Source organism: Pelodiscus sinensis, chromosome 2 (genome assembly GCF_049634645.1).
Source record: "Pelodiscus sinensis isolate JC-2024 chromosome 2, ASM4963464v1, whole genome shotgun sequence".
Lineage (NCBI taxonomy): Eukaryota > Metazoa > Chordata > Testudines > Trionychidae > Pelodiscus > Pelodiscus sinensis.
The window spans coordinates 203680834-203698162 of NC_134712.1; the positions used below are offsets into that span (position 1 = coordinate 203680834).

The 17329-nt window shown below is 47.4% G+C and overlaps 1 protein-coding gene across 11 annotated transcripts in view; it reads left to right on the plus strand.

Moving 5' to 3' along the window:
- CRPPA (CDP-L-ribitol pyrophosphorylase A) overlaps positions 1-17329 on the plus strand; it is a 175606-nt gene that overhangs the window by 24900 nt on the left and 133377 nt on the right. For 9 of the 11 annotated variants that reach the window (XM_075922289.1, XM_075922285.1, XM_075922287.1 and 6 more), the window contains one exon: positions 15880-16029. The exons of the other annotated variants lie outside the window; for them this stretch is intronic. In XM_075922289.1, the coding sequence (XP_075778404.1) occupies positions 15880-16029 (150 nt within the window). The remainder of the gene's footprint in view (positions 1-15879; positions 16030-17329) is intronic. 11 annotated transcript variants of the gene reach the window in all.

Here is a 17329-nt window from a genome sequence, read left to right on the forward strand (position 1 = left end):
TTCACTGTTGAGCCCCTGAGCCTTCTGGCACCACACCTTGCATCTTCTGAAACATAGATACGGCTATACCCCAAAGCCCCTCTTCCCTGGGCAGTTCACCAGGGCAGTGTGGCCTAGCGGCTGGAGTTTCTAGCAACATTCCTCTTCACCGAAGCAATGCGGCCTACCAGTCAAATTAGTAGTCCAGGTGTAGTGTCCCCTTCGGGGGATAATAGGGGAACCCAGGCCCTCTCTTTTCACTGGATCCCAGCCCAGAGCCCTCTCAGTGGTGGACATGTCCCACTACTAGCTCAGCAAGGAGTCCGCCCGAAACATGCTCAGCACTTGGGGACTCCAGTTCCCCACCTTGGGGTACTTCCTACCCTGTCCAGGATTGCTGGCATCTTCCCCACCTGCATCCTTTGCTGGCCTCTGCTGTGCTATCTGTCTGCTGCTCCTTCTCTGGGCTAGAAGCCCCACTGTCTGGTCCCTGTTGGCTGGCCTCCCAGTCTGGCCCCTCAGGCGGCTTGTTTACAGGAGCTCAGGCAGTACATCCTTCCTCCTCAGCAGCCAGCCCAGACTAAGCCACCCTCCATGCTTTTATACCTGATCATGCCCAACTGGGTTGTGGGGGCAGGGCTTCTTCAGTCAGGTGAGCCTGGTTAGGTTTAACTTTCACAGCATGGGGCTGGTACACCCCGTCACAGTCAGAATGTTTAATTTAGATCAGCGTTTCCCAAACTATGGGCTGAGGCCTGGTACTGGGCCGCGGGAAAAAAATACCGGGCCTCAGCATGGCTGCTGGGAGGGGAGCAGAGCGGGTCGGGCTGGGAGGAGGAGGGAGGAACCGGCCGCCGGGAAACAGTGCTGGGGGCAGCGGGGCTGTCTTGTAGAGATCCGGGTCAAAGCAGGGCTGGGAGCAGCAGGGCTGGGAGTAGCGCGGCTCTCCCGCGGAGATCCGGGTGGGCGGTGAAAGCAGGGCTGGGGGCAGCGGGGCTGTCCCGCAGAGATGGGCGGGCGGGCGGGCAGGTGGCAGAAGCAGGGCTGGTGGCAGCGGGGCTGCCCCGCAGAGATGGGCGGGCGGGCAGGTGGCAGAAGCAGGGTTGGCAAGAATATTGTGGGTGATTGTATCAAAAGCTTTGCTGGCACTAGGGGCTTTGGGAGGACTAGAAACAACTTATTTGAATATTCATCATTTGCTTATTGAATATGCAAATGAATGTTACTGGGCCTCCAAAATCTCATGAATGGATTTACTGGTCCCTGTGCCAAAAAGTTTGGGAACCCCTGATTTAGATGTATGTGAAAAAAATGTGTAGCGTTTTTATTTTTAAATTCAAAATAACTGTTCAAAATGTTTTTTCAATTATATTTTAAAAATAGGATAAACACTTCAAATTGAAGTGAAAAAATTATTTTTGGATTGAATTAAATGTTTAGGTAACACAAATTTTGAACTGTCTGCAAACCAAAAAATCAGTTATTTGCACAGATTCAGTCTTCTGTTCCTTATCTGAGGCTGAAGTTTTAGGGATGTAGTAGCCCTAACAGCTGGTGCACTTCCAAGGGAGAATGGCTGCAGAGTTTGTGCAGTCATATCTTCTGTGTGAATCCTACTCCCTAACCTCACCTATACACATTGGTACAAGGAGCCACAATGGCACAGGAACAAGGATGCCTTGAGTAGGGTTCCCACGATTATGCTTTTCTACTTTTCTGCAGTGTAACCATGCCGTTTCTGCTAGGTCACTGTCTTGAGTCTGTAGACGAAGTAAGATATAGCCCTTAATAACAACTGGATAGAATTTGGGCTAAGTGCTATTAAGAAAAAGGTCTTTATAAGAAAGAAGAATAAAATACGTCACAATGAAACCTGATATCTTCAATTACTGAAAACCAGAATTAATAAGAGGAATTATTTCAAATCTAGTTATCAGACTTTGTTTCATTAATACATTATGCATTTCAGGTTCACAGATGCAGACGGTTTAAAAAGAATATTTCGTTAAATATTTGTAATATTTTAATCTCATAATTACCAGTGGTTAATTTAGCTTTGAAGATGTTCTGTAAGTTTGGAGTAAGCAGACATTCACTGAAGACAGCCCTGCTAACTAGTTTAGTAATTACTGTATGTGTCTGAAGCTTGTTGATTAGTGCAGATATAATTAGCTTGAGTGCAGACGTCTTAATAGACGTGCATGTTTTTACCTGTGGCATGCATAGGTCTACAGGTATTGCTTTCATTTCTGTTTTTGAAGTGTATATAGCTGTTTTTAAAGTGTATATAGCTCACCATTGCAAGCCATTTGATTTGTGAAAATATATTTTCCTTGTATTAACTTGTGGAAACAGTTTGATAGACTTGAATGAGAAAAAATTCATCACCGTGATTTTGAGCAGTTTCAGCTGGCTCGTATCCAGAGCTAATTTAGGCTACATCCCAAAGAGACAGAAGTGTTTGTTAATTTGCAAATAATATTTCACATAATCAAAATTCCACCACAGCATTGTAAATTGTTGGATATATATCTAGCATGTCTGCATTCGTGTGTGTTATTATTCTGAGCTGTTTATTTGAACAGCATTTTATGTGACTCTTATATTCATTGAAGACTAAAATAAAGTCACGTTCATTTCTACTAAATTTTGAAGGTTAGTGGACATCCTGGGCCAGATTCACCCTCTATACAATTCCATTGATTTCAATGATATTTCACCATTAATGTATTTGTCTCATTGCGTCTAACTGTCCCATATGATTTCAGCATAAAGCTTCAAAGAGACCATCTAATTTAAAGTGATTTAATTATACGTCTAAGTTCTGTCCGTCAAAGTTTAAGACAGAAGGTTTGCTTCTCTTTAGGGCAATGAAATGCAAGATTATCAGAACTCAGTTTCCATGCTGCAGCATTTGTCAGAGCAGAGAATAAACTCTCTGATTAAAGAAACCAGTGTCTTCTGATAAAAATGTTAATATTAAGATAGGTAAACACTAAGAAATGTAGGGATGGTTAAAGTTTCCCTAATATTAAATTGTCATTCCTAATCTTGATTATAGATGACTCTGATATCAGGCCTACTCTTTGTATTAAAAAGTGGGAACTCTCATCTGTTAAAATAGATTCATAGATATATGGATTCCAAGACCAGATGGCACTGTTGTGATCATCTAGTTTGACCTTCTGTATATCACAGGCCACAGAATTTTTCAAAATAATTCCTAGGTCATAACTTTTGGCAAAACACCCAGTCTGGATTTTAAAATGGTCAGGAATAGGGAATCTACTCCAACAAATTGGTGAATTTGTTCAAAGATTAATTACTCTCACTGTTGAAAATGTGCACCTTATTTCTAGTCTGAATTTGTCTAGCTTCAACTTCTGGCCATTGAATCATGTTATACCTTTCTCTGCTAGACTGTAGAGCCTGTTAAATACTAAAATAATTAAAATATATATATGACAAGATTTACTCAGAGTTGCTCAGGTTCTTAACTCAATTAATTTTTTTTTAAATGTATGTACATGCTTCATTTAAATCATTGCTTTGGGGTGGGACTGGGGATGAGAGGTTCAGTATGCAGGTTTCCCAAGGAGAGAGGTGTTACGCCAGAGACTTAGGTAATCCAATTAATATGTGGCCAGTTAGGGAATTTAAGGGTGTTAGGGTGTGTCTGTTCAGAACAACAAATCCGACCTGGTGTTATGTATCTCTATCACCGCTGGATTGATTGTCACAAATCAGACAAGTACACGAGATTAGGGCCAAACCATGTATTTGAAAGGTAAAAGCACAACACCAACAAGTAACAATAACGATCCCACCCTATTCCTAGAAAAGAGAGAAGATAGACAGATCCCCAATACAAAAGGTAATACTTTACAATGGGAGGAGGCGGCGATCGAGGCCTGCAACCTACTACCCCATAGCTAGTTGAAAGCTTTGGGGGAGGACAGCAGGGAGATCCCTCGCAGAGGTGAACTGACCAGCCGGAACAGACCCTCTAGTTGATGAATCCTCGCCTTTTGTGGAGTGTTCCCTCTGAATATGGTTTTCACCAGTCCTGCGACTCCGTGAGCCAATTCAGTGAGTGAGGATGGAAGTGAGTATAAAAGTCCAAGTCCGTATGGTGCCAGCCAATAATCCAGTGGATGGGGTATTCCCACACCCACGGTGGTTGATACACCAAGGCCTGGGCTTCCCAATCCTAATCCAGTGTCCACGAATATGGGGAGATGGAGTGTCACGGGAGACAGACAAACACACGCTGACAGGGCTACGGACGGACAGTGACGAACCTGAGCTCCCCTCAGAGCAAGGTTTATAAGCTCTCTGAGGCGGGAAAATCATGCTAGGGAGCTGGGTGCAGAATATGGGGTCATGTGCAGCAGGTGATGGGGTGGAGTGCATAGATTGACTGCGTGCGCAGCAAAGAGGGTTGAGTGCAGATGGTAGTGTCATGTGCACCTTTGGTAGAGAGGGGTGCAGAGGCTGTATGGTGGTGTGCACCTAACTGATTTTGGTGGGAAATGAGCTTCTGAGGTAAAACCTCAAAATGGAACCCAGACAGACTCCATCTTGTATATCCTGAGAACATAACATATTCAGTAATTGCTCAAACCGTGGTAACAGAGGACTACTTGAGGCGCCTCTCACCACAACAACTTTGGACCAGGTGAAAAGGTCCAGCAGGCAAGCCAGGGCAGAGATGCATGTCCCTTACCTGCAGCAGGTACAGGTTTGTCTGCCCCCCTGCGCTTCCCAGTCAGAGTGAGGAATGCAGCAAATTGTGCATTTTCTCCTCACTCCCTGATGAAGGGGAACTGCCAGTGATGTTCTTGTATGAATAAAGGTGAGGGAGCTTCAGCCTCCCGCAAAGTGTGCCTGGGGGATAGAAGGCTTGGAGCTGGGGGGAAGGAGGCTGTGCCCCTTGCCAGCCCCTTTCATCTGATTCTGTCTCTTTTCTGTATGGTGTTATGAGAAGCAATCCCATTCCAGGCACATCTGATTTTCCTGGCACAAGCAAACACTTACCTTGCTTTAAGCTATGGTAAGAGGCAGCTATATGCCAAATGTGGGTGGTCCTAGCTCTTACCATTTAGGAGGGGGTTTTGAACAGACAGACAAACTCAAGTATATAGTAGATATGCTTTGGTTGGTGGACCTAGCCAAGAGAGATTCAAGCTGGAAGGAGACTGAGTATTAGGAGATATGAAGCTGGGTAATAGAATGGAAACAATTGCTAGCAGGAAAAAAAGAGGAGGGGTGTCAGAAGATAGAAGAGTCCTCACTTTAGGATCTGATGCTGCAAACTAATTGTCCTTAAATGTTCTGTGAGCCACCTATTCAAGCCCTGGTTTACACTAGGGAATTACTTTGAAATAACAAGCAGAGTGTCCACACTACACAGCCTATTATTTAGAAATAATAACTCCTGCTTTCCACGAGCAATAATGCTTATTTTGAAAGTTACAGTAATTCCTCATTTAACACTATACTTATGTTTCAGAAAATGATCGTGTTAAGTGAAAACGTGTTATGCGGGGTCAATTTTCCCATTGAAAATAATGGAAAAGGTGGGTTTGCTTTTCAAGCTGTGGCATCTGTTGGGACCGGGACATAAGGTTGGGGGAGAAAGGGGACTGGGTTACAGCAGGGAGGGGAAGTATTTGGCTCTGGGGAAGGGAAGGGGTGAAGAGGGAAGGGGGATTGGTTTGGGAATATGCCCCTGTGATGGGTCTACTGGGACCCGCACTGCGTTCGGTGAGGGGGGGTTGCCGGGGAGCGGCGTGGCGAGCAGCGAACCCTCCGCCGCTTTGCAGGGAGGTGGGGGAAGCCCTGTGCAGCCGCTGGCGATGGGCCGGCTGGGGAAACCCAACTGCCGGCCTGCAAGTGGGGGCGGAGGAGAGGGGGCAAGGCATCCAGTGAGGGGGAGTCAGCGGGGAATGGCGCGGCGAGCGGCGAACCCGCTGCTGCTTTGCAGGAAGGCGGGGGAAGCCCCGTGCAGCCGCTGGCAACAGGCCGGCTGGGGAAATCGTGTTGTTCTGGGGATGGTCGTGTAATTAAAAAATCGTTCCTTAAAAAAAAAAATTGTGCTATCGCGAAAACGTGTTAAGTGGGCACGTGTTAAATGAGGAATTACTGTATTTCAAAGAAGCAGACCCGTCACAGGGGCATATTCCCAAATCACGAGGTGCTCCACTGCTACTATTTTGAAATAGCTGCTTCCCAGAGTCATTCAAAGTAATTACAGGCAGTCCCCGGGTTACATGGATCCGACTTACATCGGATCCCTACTTACAAACGGGGTGAGGCAACCCCTCACTAGCTGCTTTTCCCCCAGCAGACCAGGGAGACACGAAGCTAGCGCCCCACCCAGCAGACCAGGGAGACGTGGAGCTGCTTTTCTCAGCAGACACCTCAGCTTGAGAATAAAGGACTGAGGGAAGTGAGGTGTGGGAGAATAAAACTGAGCTCTGGAGAAATGTTTGGCTAGAGTTTCCCCTACAATATGTACCAGTTCCGACTTACATACAAATTCAACTTAAGAACAAACCTACAGTCCCTATCTTGTACGTAACCCGGGGACTGCCTGTACTCCCCAGTGCTTCCTGGGGCTCTAAATCGAGCTAGCGTGTCCACATTAAGGGAGCCTGCCTTGGGCTAATTTCAAGACTTCCCTGTAGTGTGGACATGCTATTTCAAAATAATTATTTCGGGAGTTATTATTCTTCTTCGAGTGGCCCCGTGGGTGCTCCACTCCAGGTGTCGGGTCCCGTCCCGGCACCGCGAATCGGAGAGCTATCAGAGCCGTGGTCCACTGGACCGCGCATGCGTGGCTGCCCGAGGCGGCGTTCGCGCCTTTGATGTGTTGTGCGCGGTCCGGCTTGCTCAGTTCCTCTCAGCTGCCCTCGGTCGCGGACGAGAGCTCCTTCTTGTCAGTTTCATTCCAACGGTTTTCTCTCAGAGTCTTCACATTTGGTGAATAGTTCAAAAATTTTTCTTTCCTTACTTTTGCGTTAAATTGACCAGTTCTTTAAAAAAAAAACACAAAAAAAAACAGTTTTTCTACAGACTTTGGACAGTTTCTGCGGCAGCCTGAGGGGGACGGGCGTAGGAAAGATTGTACGTGTCAATTTCTCTCTTCCCACTACTTCAGTATGCCAGCGTCCCCCGGTTTTAAAAAATGCTCAGTCTTCCGAGAACCCATGCCGGCATCTGATAGGCATGATTCCTGCGTCATGCGCTTGGGTGAGACGCATGTCCCCCAAAAATGCATCCACTGCAGCAAACTGACGGCGAGGGCTCGAAAGGATCGGGACTTGCGCCTGAAGCTGATCCTTTATGGAAAGGCGCTAGAGTCTGATGCCACCCCTGCCTCAGGCACAGCAGCCCAGAAACGGCGGGCAACGTCTCCCGGGACAGCCGTTACAAAAAAGACTAAGGCGTCCCCAGCTCGATCGTTGCCAGACACCACCAAAATGAATTGCCCTGACGAGGCATCCGGGTCAGCAGCCCCAGGGCAGAAACTGGCTCCTGGACACACGAGACCGGCACCGGATCCAAAAACCGCGCGGAAGCCGGCATCGGCAGGAGCGCGAAAGCCGGCACCGCCAACTGCCGCCCAAACGGCGCCGGCGGCGGCGAGTTTAAACCCCTCGTTGCTGAGCCGCCAAGTCTCTCAGGCGGCACCGCAGGCTGATCTGCTGGCACCGGGCTCTTCCTCGGCACCGACAACGCTGCCCCCATGTGGCGATACAGAGGCATTACAGCCGCGTGCGGCACCGAGCTCTCCACCAATAGAAGAAATTGACAAGGCTTCACTGCCTTGCAAAGCCGTAGAGAAAGAAACTTACAGGGCGCTTTCCCCATCGCCTACCTTCTCTTCAGGACGGTCTCCTTCTCCACCCAGGTACCGAAGGCACCGGGACTATAGCCTCTCTCCATCTTATCAAGTGCTTAGAGGACCTTCCCATAGGGACACGGTCTATATAGAAACAAGATGCCCCCCATCACGTTCTCGCTCCCCAAGGGGGTCATCAAGGCATAGATCACCTAGGCGGTCGCCACAGCGGATCTACTACATCCGCAGTTCGGGATCCTCCAGATACTCCTCACTAACACGGTCTGACTGTTATTATGGCCGCTACCATAGGGCTGAATATGATCGCCCCCACCTTGGTCACGCTACTCTATCTTATAGGGGTTCTTCATGTACTCATCTATCACCCAGTGCGCAGCACTTATCAGAGCGTCCACAAAGATTGTTTTCACCACCTCCATCAGAAAACTTACCCATCAATCAGGACCACTCAGAACCAGAAGAGGGCCAGCTGTCCGAGACAGAAGATCCTCAGCCACACATTTCTCCAGCTGACTGTTCCTCATCGTCACCGGATGAAGCAATGATTCCAGATGACGCCTCTCCCTTGGATGACCTGAAGCAGTTTCAGGACCTATTCAAAAGGGTTGCAAACACACAGGAAATACAGTTGACAGACGTTCCCATGAAACATCGTCTCTTAAAGAATTTGCGACAGCAACAACGGGCAAGAATCGCACTCCCTATCGATGAGGCCATCATGGAAGTGGCAGACGAAATATGGCAAACCCCTACATCGGCTGCCCCAACTAGTAAGAGGGTTGATAGAAAGTATTTTGTACCTGCTAAAGGACTGGATTTCCTTTTCAACCACCCTCAACCCAACTCTCTTGTAGTTGATGCGGTACAGCGGAGGGCTAAGGCTCCTCAATATAAGAATACAATCCAAGACAAGGATAATAAAAAATTGGATGTGTTTGGAAGAAAGGTTTACTCTTCGGCTACGTTATTGTTACGAATCGCAAATTATACGGCCTACCTTTCTAACCACAATTTTGATAACTATTCAAAGCTTACAGAGCTACTACAATATCTACCTGATGCCAAGAAACCCTTACTGAAAGCCATAGTCCAAGAAGGATATATAGCCTGCAATACTACTTTGCAGATGGCCATGGATGTGGCCGACACAGCTGCATGGGCCACAGCTATGGGGGTCGCAATGAGGCGGTCTTCCTGGTTATCATCTGCCAGAACTCCATGGGAGCTTCAGAATAAAGTAGAAGATCTACCCTTTGATAAACAGAAGCTCTTCGCTAGTAACACCGACGAAGTTCTTCATTCTGGCAAAGACTCCCGTACCACTTTACGTAACTTGGGAATGTATACACCTCCCTATAAACGTAAACGTTACTATCCTTACCAACGGAGGTACGATTATGCATTCAATAAGAATCAATCACGTCCCCAAGACAATCAGCGCTTCCGGCAGCGTCCTCAATGTAAGAGATCTCAAACGAACCGTTCATCTAATCAACCTGCACCTAAACAGCAAATTTGACTTTCCCGTCGAGGACGCAAGCACGACCCCCACGTTCAATGTACCACAGGACTCTTTACACATGTTTCACCATCGATTAAAACAGTACCTCCTTCACTGGTCCAGTATCACCACGGACAAGTGGGTTCTGGAGGTGGTACAATTTGGTCTCTCCATCCCCTTTCTATCCATTCCCCCTACCACCCCTCCTACCCCGTCCCTTTTCAGGGACCCCTCTCACGAACATTTGCTGAAACAGGAAGTTCATCGCCTACTGAATATCGGTGCTATAGAGAGGGTACCAAGTCAGTTTAAGGGAAAAGGATTTTATTCCCGGTACTTCCTTACCCCAAAGAAGAAAGGAGGGTGGAGACCCATTTTGGACCTACGCAAGCTAAACCGCTACCTCAGGAAACATCGCTTCAAGATGGTGACCCTAAATGCCATCATTCCGTCGTTGAACAAGGGAGACTGGTTTGCAGTCCTCGACCTGCAAGACGCCTACTTCCACATAGCGATCCATGTGGCACACAGGCATTTTCTCCGCTTCCAGCTAAGTCAAGAACATTTCCAGTACAAAGTACTACCTTTCGGCTTGGCATGTGCACCCAGAGTTTTCACCAAAACCTTAGCGGTAGTGGCTGCCCACTTGCGCAGGCTGGGAGTGACAATTTTCCCATACTTGGACGATTGCCTCCTAAGAGGTCAAACATATTCAGAGGCCAAACACATGGTGACAAAAGCCTCTCAGGTTTTTCACTCTCTGGGTCTTCTCATAAACATGCAGAAATCCTCGCCAGAACCTACACAAGATCTGGTCTTCATAGGGGCGAGACTCGATTCGAGAACAGCGCACGCTTATTTACCTGCCGAACGTTTTGCCGCCATTCAAGATCTTGTTCACACGCTGACGTATGCTCCAACGATTCCCGTCAGAGTGCCGTTACAACTACTGGGACACATGGCCGCCTCAACAACTATTGTTCAAAACGCAAGGTTACATTTTCGCTGCCTTCAACACTGGCTGAGTACAGTATACACTCCGATGAAGGACAGCATCCACAAGGTGGTGGCGATACCATCACATGTACAACAATCCCTACAGTGGTGGACCAAGCCGACCAATGTTATGGCAGGCATTCCTTTTCACCGTCCACAACCGTCGAAGCAAATAACAACAGATGCGTCCCTTACTGGCTGGGGAGCGCATATGGACGACATGACGGTTCAAGGTCGCTGGTCTCCGCAGGAGATGCTCTTACATATCAACATTCTCGAGTTACGAGCAATACGTCATGCATGTCAGCATTTTCAGTCCCATATAAGGAACACGACTGTCAGAATCCTTACGGACAATATTGCCACCATGTATTATATAAACAGACAGGGAGGGGCTCGATCCCGATCTCTCTGTATAGAAGCGATGCACTTGTGGAACTGGTGTACCCGCCTCAATACCATCCTGACAGCCTCCTATTTGCCGGGTGTCCAGAATACTATCGCGGACTCACTCAGCAGGCTGTTTCCCCACGACCACGAGTGGGAACTTCGCACGGACATTCTACACGGTATTTTCGCCCAATGGGGGTTTCCCTCAATAGATCTGTTCGCTACTGCTGCCAATGCCAAGTGCCCCTATTATTGCTCCAGAGCAGGGATCGGACATCTCTCCTTGGGAGACGCTTTTCTCCACAATTGGGATCGTCCTAGTTCCCAGGATCCTGGAAAAGATCACTGTAGAAAGGGCTCGAGTAATTCTCATAGCCCCAGCTTGGCCACGGCAACCTTGGTATTCAGTACTCCACCAGATGTCCATCAAGACACCGTACACCCTTCCTCTGCTTCCGGATCTCTTGACTCAGGACAACAGCTCCCTTTCCCATCCGAAACCCGAAACATTACACCTCACGGCGTGGATGCTCGCTGGTTCAATCCAGTCGAACGCTCATGTTCACAGAGAGTCAAGCAAGTATTAGTACACAGCAGAAAAGACTCCACACGAAAGACCTACCTCGCCAAGTGGGCCAGATTTGAAACGTGGTGTAGCAGTGATGGTAGGGATGCTTACGTCGCAGGGATATCCCAGATACTTGATTACATTTTACATCTCCACAACACGGGCCTTGCAATAGCCTCGCTGTGAGTGCATCTAGCAGCAATTAGTGCTTTTCATCAAGGTCAGGATGGGTTTTCTGTATTTGCTCATCCCATCACAAGGAGGTTCCTAAAAGGACTTACAAATCTCAGCCCACCACGGCGACCACCACCACCTTCCTGGAATTTAGACTTTGTTCTGGATTCCTTGACACGCCCCCCCTTTGAACCCTTGGCTACGATACCATTGCAACTTCTAACCACTAAGTTGCTTTTTCTGCTTGCCATTACATCAGCTCGCAGAGTGAGTGAAATAGTGGCATTCATGTCATCACCTCCTTACACGGTGTTTAATAAAGAGTCGGTAACGTTGAGATCTCATCCAGCTTTTGTTCCGAAAGTTTGTTCGGATTTTCACATCAACGAGCCAGTTGTTCTCCCCTGTTTCTATCCCAAGCCTCATACTTCAAGAGAAGATGCACTGTTGCACACACTCGATGTGAGGAGGGCATTAGCCTTTTATATCGAAAGAACGCGACACTTTAGGAAATCGGACCGTCTAATAGTGTCATTAGCGGATCGAACCAAGGGACAACCCATCACTTCCCAACGGATTGCGAGGTTAATAGTGTCGTGTATTACAGCCTGCTACTCCATACATAACAAACCTCTTGCGTGTGCTCCTAAGGCCCATTCTACGAGAGCAGTAGCCACGACTACAGCTTTTCTTAGAGGTGTTCCTTTCCGAGACATTTGTCGAGCAGCAACATGGTCATATCATTCTACCTTTGAGGCATTACGCTGTAATAAACCAATTTGCTGCCGATTCCTCTGTGGCTACGGCAGTACTTTCGCATGTCCATAAACCTTAATTCCGGAGCGCTCAAGTGTTCGAGTACTGCTCCGAAGTCACCTGGAGTGGAGCACCCACGGGGCCACTCGAAGAAGAAGAAGTTACTCACCCTGTGAAGTAACGATTGTTCTTCGAGATGTGCCCCGTGGGTGCTCCACGACCCGCCCTTCCTCCCCGCTCTGGTATTTTTCATTTTCTCATTTCAGGGAGCGGCTGAGAGGAATTGAGCAAGCCGGACCGCGCACAACACATCAAAGGCGCGAACGCCGCCTCGGGCAGCCACGCATGCGTGGTCCAGTGGACCACGGCTCTGATAGCTCTCCGATTCGCGGCGCCGGGACGGGACCCGACACCTGGAGTGGAGCACCCACGGGGCACATCTCAAAGAACAATCGTTACTTCACAGGGTGAGTAACTTCTTCTTTTGAAGTAAATTATTTCGAAATAATTTCCTAGTGTAGACATGCTCTAAGGCCCCAATTTAATAAGCTGATTTTGATAGGTGGACTTCAGTGGGACTCTGTATGGGCATCTATGGTCCACTTGCAGAATCAGGTTGTAAAATACTGCTTTTCTTCTGATGCCAAGCTGTTGCAACTGTCAGGCTTGTGCACACAGTGTGCACAGTGTACTTACACAGGGCTCCCCTCCCCCAGGAGGACCTCTGACCTCTGACCTCTGGCAAAAAGACAAAATAAAACCTGAGTGGTGTTGCAACTATGGATGTTAAGTAACGGTTAATTAGCTAATAAAGTAGCCATGGAATTTCCATCAACTACTCAATTAGTCGATAAAGCACCAGCTCCTGCTCCCCCCTCCTTTGCTGCCTCTGTACTTGACTAATAATAACTAATAATATGTATAACAACCACAAAACTCAAACCCTACCTTCATGAAAAGCACAAGAAAGTAGAAGAGCATGCATAGTATTCTAAAGGTTAACAAGCTGAGGCTATTTAGTATGCAAGGGGATAATGAGTTTGAGTTAATAACCCTGGACACAAAACATGCTGGCACAAGATCACTGTCCATTTTAAAACTAGCGGTTGCCTATTTATGGCTACAACTTTTAGACTACTAAAAAGATTTGGAAAACTGTATTGAGGTTCCCCATTGAAAGTAAAGTCATACTATTTTCACATGATTTATTTACTTATTTAAAGTACTCTTGGGCAAGCCTACTACTTAAGTAGCCAGGTCACATACCCACAAATTGGTAACCCAAGTAGAAAATCAGAGGTACTGAAATGGTTTCTGCCATCACTTCTTGATACTTTCTTCTGTCTATCAGCTCTACATCAATTTTGCATAGATTAAACCATAAATAGGCTCCAGTCTCAGTTAAATGTTGGGGTGGATTGCTTCCATGCACCATCTGAGTAGACGAGATTGAGATGCGAAGCTGGGATTACAGGGCCATCTATTAGTTTCTCATCTGTGTTGAGCAGGATATGTGAAGCACACGAAAGAGCTCTTAAAGCAGATGAGCAATTGCCCAAACTACCCCAGGATATCTAAAAAAAGAAAAGAGTTGTGAGTAAATCCACCAAACTTTTTTTAGTGATCAAAACTATGCTCACAATACATTTTAATTAATATTATTGTATCAACTGAAAGACACATAAGACTCCATTATTGTCTTCTAGCTCCAAACCAACACCACCATTGAAATGTCTAGAACAGTGGTCCCTAACCTTTAGAGGCTGCCGGGCGCCAGGGGGCGTGGCCATTCACCTGCCGGGCACCAGGGGGCGGGGACACATGCACGCCCGGGGGCGGACGGCCCCCCCCAATAGCCGCGTGCTCGGGGGCGGCCCCCCCCGCAAGCGCCGTGCTCCCGGGACCGGCCCCCCCCCCCCGCAAGCGCCGGGGGCCAATGCCCCCTCCAAATGCCGCACGCCTGGGGCCGGCGCCCCCTCCTCCCCCAAGCACCACACGCCCGAGCCGGCGCTCCTCCTAAGCGCCGGGCGCCCGGGGCCAGCAACTCCCTCCCCCCAAGCGCTGCGCGCCCGGGCCGGCGCTCCCCCCAAGTGCCTGCGCGCCCGGGCCGGCGCTCCTACTAAGCGCCGCGCGCCTGGGGCCGGCGCCCCCCTCCCCCCAAGCGCCGCGCGCCCGGGGCACAAGCGGCCAATTCGCGGCGCTCCCGGGGCGGCGCTTACCATGCGCCCCGGGCCGGCTCCGGCACACAAATGGCCGGGCGGGCGCACACAAATGGCCCCGCGGGTGCCGTGTTGGGGACCACTAGTCTAGAACATACTCAGACATGAAATCCAATGGGCTAGGGTCATGACACTTGCTGAATTGCCTCACTGCAGCCTTGTTCACCATCCCCAAAAGAGACATATTTGTGATGGGGTTGCCTGCACTAACAGGGAACTGAATTAATTGGCCCATGAGGTCCCTTCCAGCCCTATGTTCCTATGGTTAGGATGTAACCTTGCATGATCGACAAAGAGATTATAACAAAATATTGAATGAGCCTAGGAAAGCTTATTTGACAAAATGTGATTTTCCTGGTATTACCATTTAAAAAAAACAAACCCAACCTTTTATTAGACATTTAAACAGACTTAACAGCTTGCTTATGACTCTTTCCCTAGACCTTTGAATTTTATATTGTTTTTGTATGTGGCCAATTAAAACATACTAAAATAAATAACATTATCCAAAGGCCCAGCAACTGGGATATAAGAATAATAGTCCAGCACATTAGAATCAGAAATTAGAGATGGAAAAGATCCAGTGTCTTAGATCACCTAGTCCATTTACCTACCTCAGTAGGTTTGTTCCCGGCAGTACATCTGCTAATGCTTTATTTCTTAGTTGATTTGTAGCCTACTGATTAATTCGTGAAGAATGAAAATTGCCATCTTATTGACTTTCTGATGCAATAATCTGCTCTGGCATGTGAAAAAATGTTTCTTTTACCCCAATACAACTTGTGAGCCCTCTCTTACCTGCTCTCTTAAAGAAGAGAAGCTCTTCATGCAAGAACTTTGTTCAGATCCTTTACCTGGCATTTGAATTCTCAGGTCCTACCATTCCCCTTGAACTGTCCATTGTAATCTTATGCATAGGTCCATGGCTTCTTGAGTACCAGGGATTCATCTCAATTATGTGTCTTCCCTCTGTGCATGCAAATGTATAAACTAAGTAATTTTTTTCATAACTCATAAAAGCTCAGTTTATTTGAGTAAATTTTGTCTAACTATACTTGCTGTCTCCGCCCTGCTTTATTATTAAGTGGTTTAGCAGAGGAGGGGTAAAGCAGCAATATTAATTGAGCGACACATTCTTGCACAATCAAGAGCAGATTTTGGTAATGGAAGGTCATGGAGAAGAAGTAAAATATCACTGTTATTTTAGTAATAGATTACTCCCTCCCTGCATAGCAATATTGCACCTGCTCTGCTCTGAAGTATCTGAGAATGGTGGATACTTAGAATGCCTCAAGAAGAGTTTACCACCTGGCAGCACTGCCCTAGAGAGTTAATATGTTAAATTTGTTTTGGCTTGTTCTCTGTGCAGAAATTAGTTAAGGTAAACATCTAAGAATATATTTAAGATGTTTTTTGTTTTGTTTCCTAGGCAGCTGGAGCAATCCGTCCTCTCGTCTCTACTGTTGTTGCTTCTTCTGTGGATGGTTCCTTAGATCATTCACTAGAACGTGCTAGGTACAGAGCAAGTGAAATGCCTCAGGCTTTCGTATTTGATATTATCTATCAAGCATATCATCAGGTAAGAATTTGGGCTTTTTAAATCAGAAGTTCATTCCCCCATGTATGTTCAAGAAAAATATTTCTACTTGTTTGTTTTTTTCTGAAAATTATAAGTTAAATTTCTATATGTGTATCTCAGACTAAGAGAGTTTGTATGTAAATCATTTCAGTGTAGTATCATACAACATTGCCTTTATAATAATACTATAAGATTCATCCGGCATTTCTCATGTCCTAAACTCAATTAATTTTTGTTTTTCTTCATTTAAATCATTGGTTTGGGGTGGGGCTGGCAATGAGGGATTAACTATATAGGCTTCCCTTGGGACAGAGGACTATCCCAGCCCTTTCTCACCACAGCAATTTGGGGCCAGATGAGAAGTGCCTCTCCATGGTCACTGCTGGTCCTGTGGGCACAGCTGGGGGAGGGGTGCATGTACACCCACCTGGGTCACATCTAAATTCATCTGCCCCCAAGCTCCTCAGCCAGATTGAGGAATGGAGTAAACTGCATTTTCCCATTGCTCCCTGACGAAGGGGAACTCCCAGCTATGTTACTGTATGAATATAAGGGGAAGCTCTAGCCCCCCCTGCCCTCAGTAAAATGTGCCTGGAGAATAGGAGATTTAGGGATGGTAAGTGCATGACGGGGGCGGAGCATCCCGAGACAGTCCCTTTCATCTGCTTGGTGATTCTGTCGCTTTTCTATATGGTTTATGCATCCCTGTATGAATCAGGAGAGGCGGGGAAGCTTCAATCCACCTCCCCACAATCAAACCCTTACCTTGCTTTTAGTTATGATAAGAGAAAGCTGCATACCAAATTTGGTGATCTTAGCTCTTACCATTTAGGGGGAGTTCTTGAAGAAACAGACGCAGGGGCACACCACAGACAGGGGCTGCTCTCGTCTGGAGCAGCCTCTGTGTACAGCAGGCCTGGGCACCCCGCAGGCAGGGGCTGCTCCAGCATCTGGAGCAGCCACTGTTTGCAGTAAATCCGGATGCCTTGCATGCAGGAGCTTGGAGCCAGTAGAGCCAGCCCCAGCACAGAACTGGAGGCGGGGGCCCTGCATGCTGGGAGCTGCTCCGGCTAGGCTAGAGCAGTCCCCAGCCCAGATCCTACTTTAGTCGGTTAACCAGTTAAACATTAGGTCAACCTAATGCTGAACCAGTTAACTGATTAATTGGGATTTTACATCCCTACTGATAATTCTTATACAGCTGGTCTCCGACTTACGACCACCTCCGCTTACAACAATCCGCACTTATGACTAAAGCGGTCATAAATGCGGTTCCCGAGTTACGAACGTGATCTGCGCT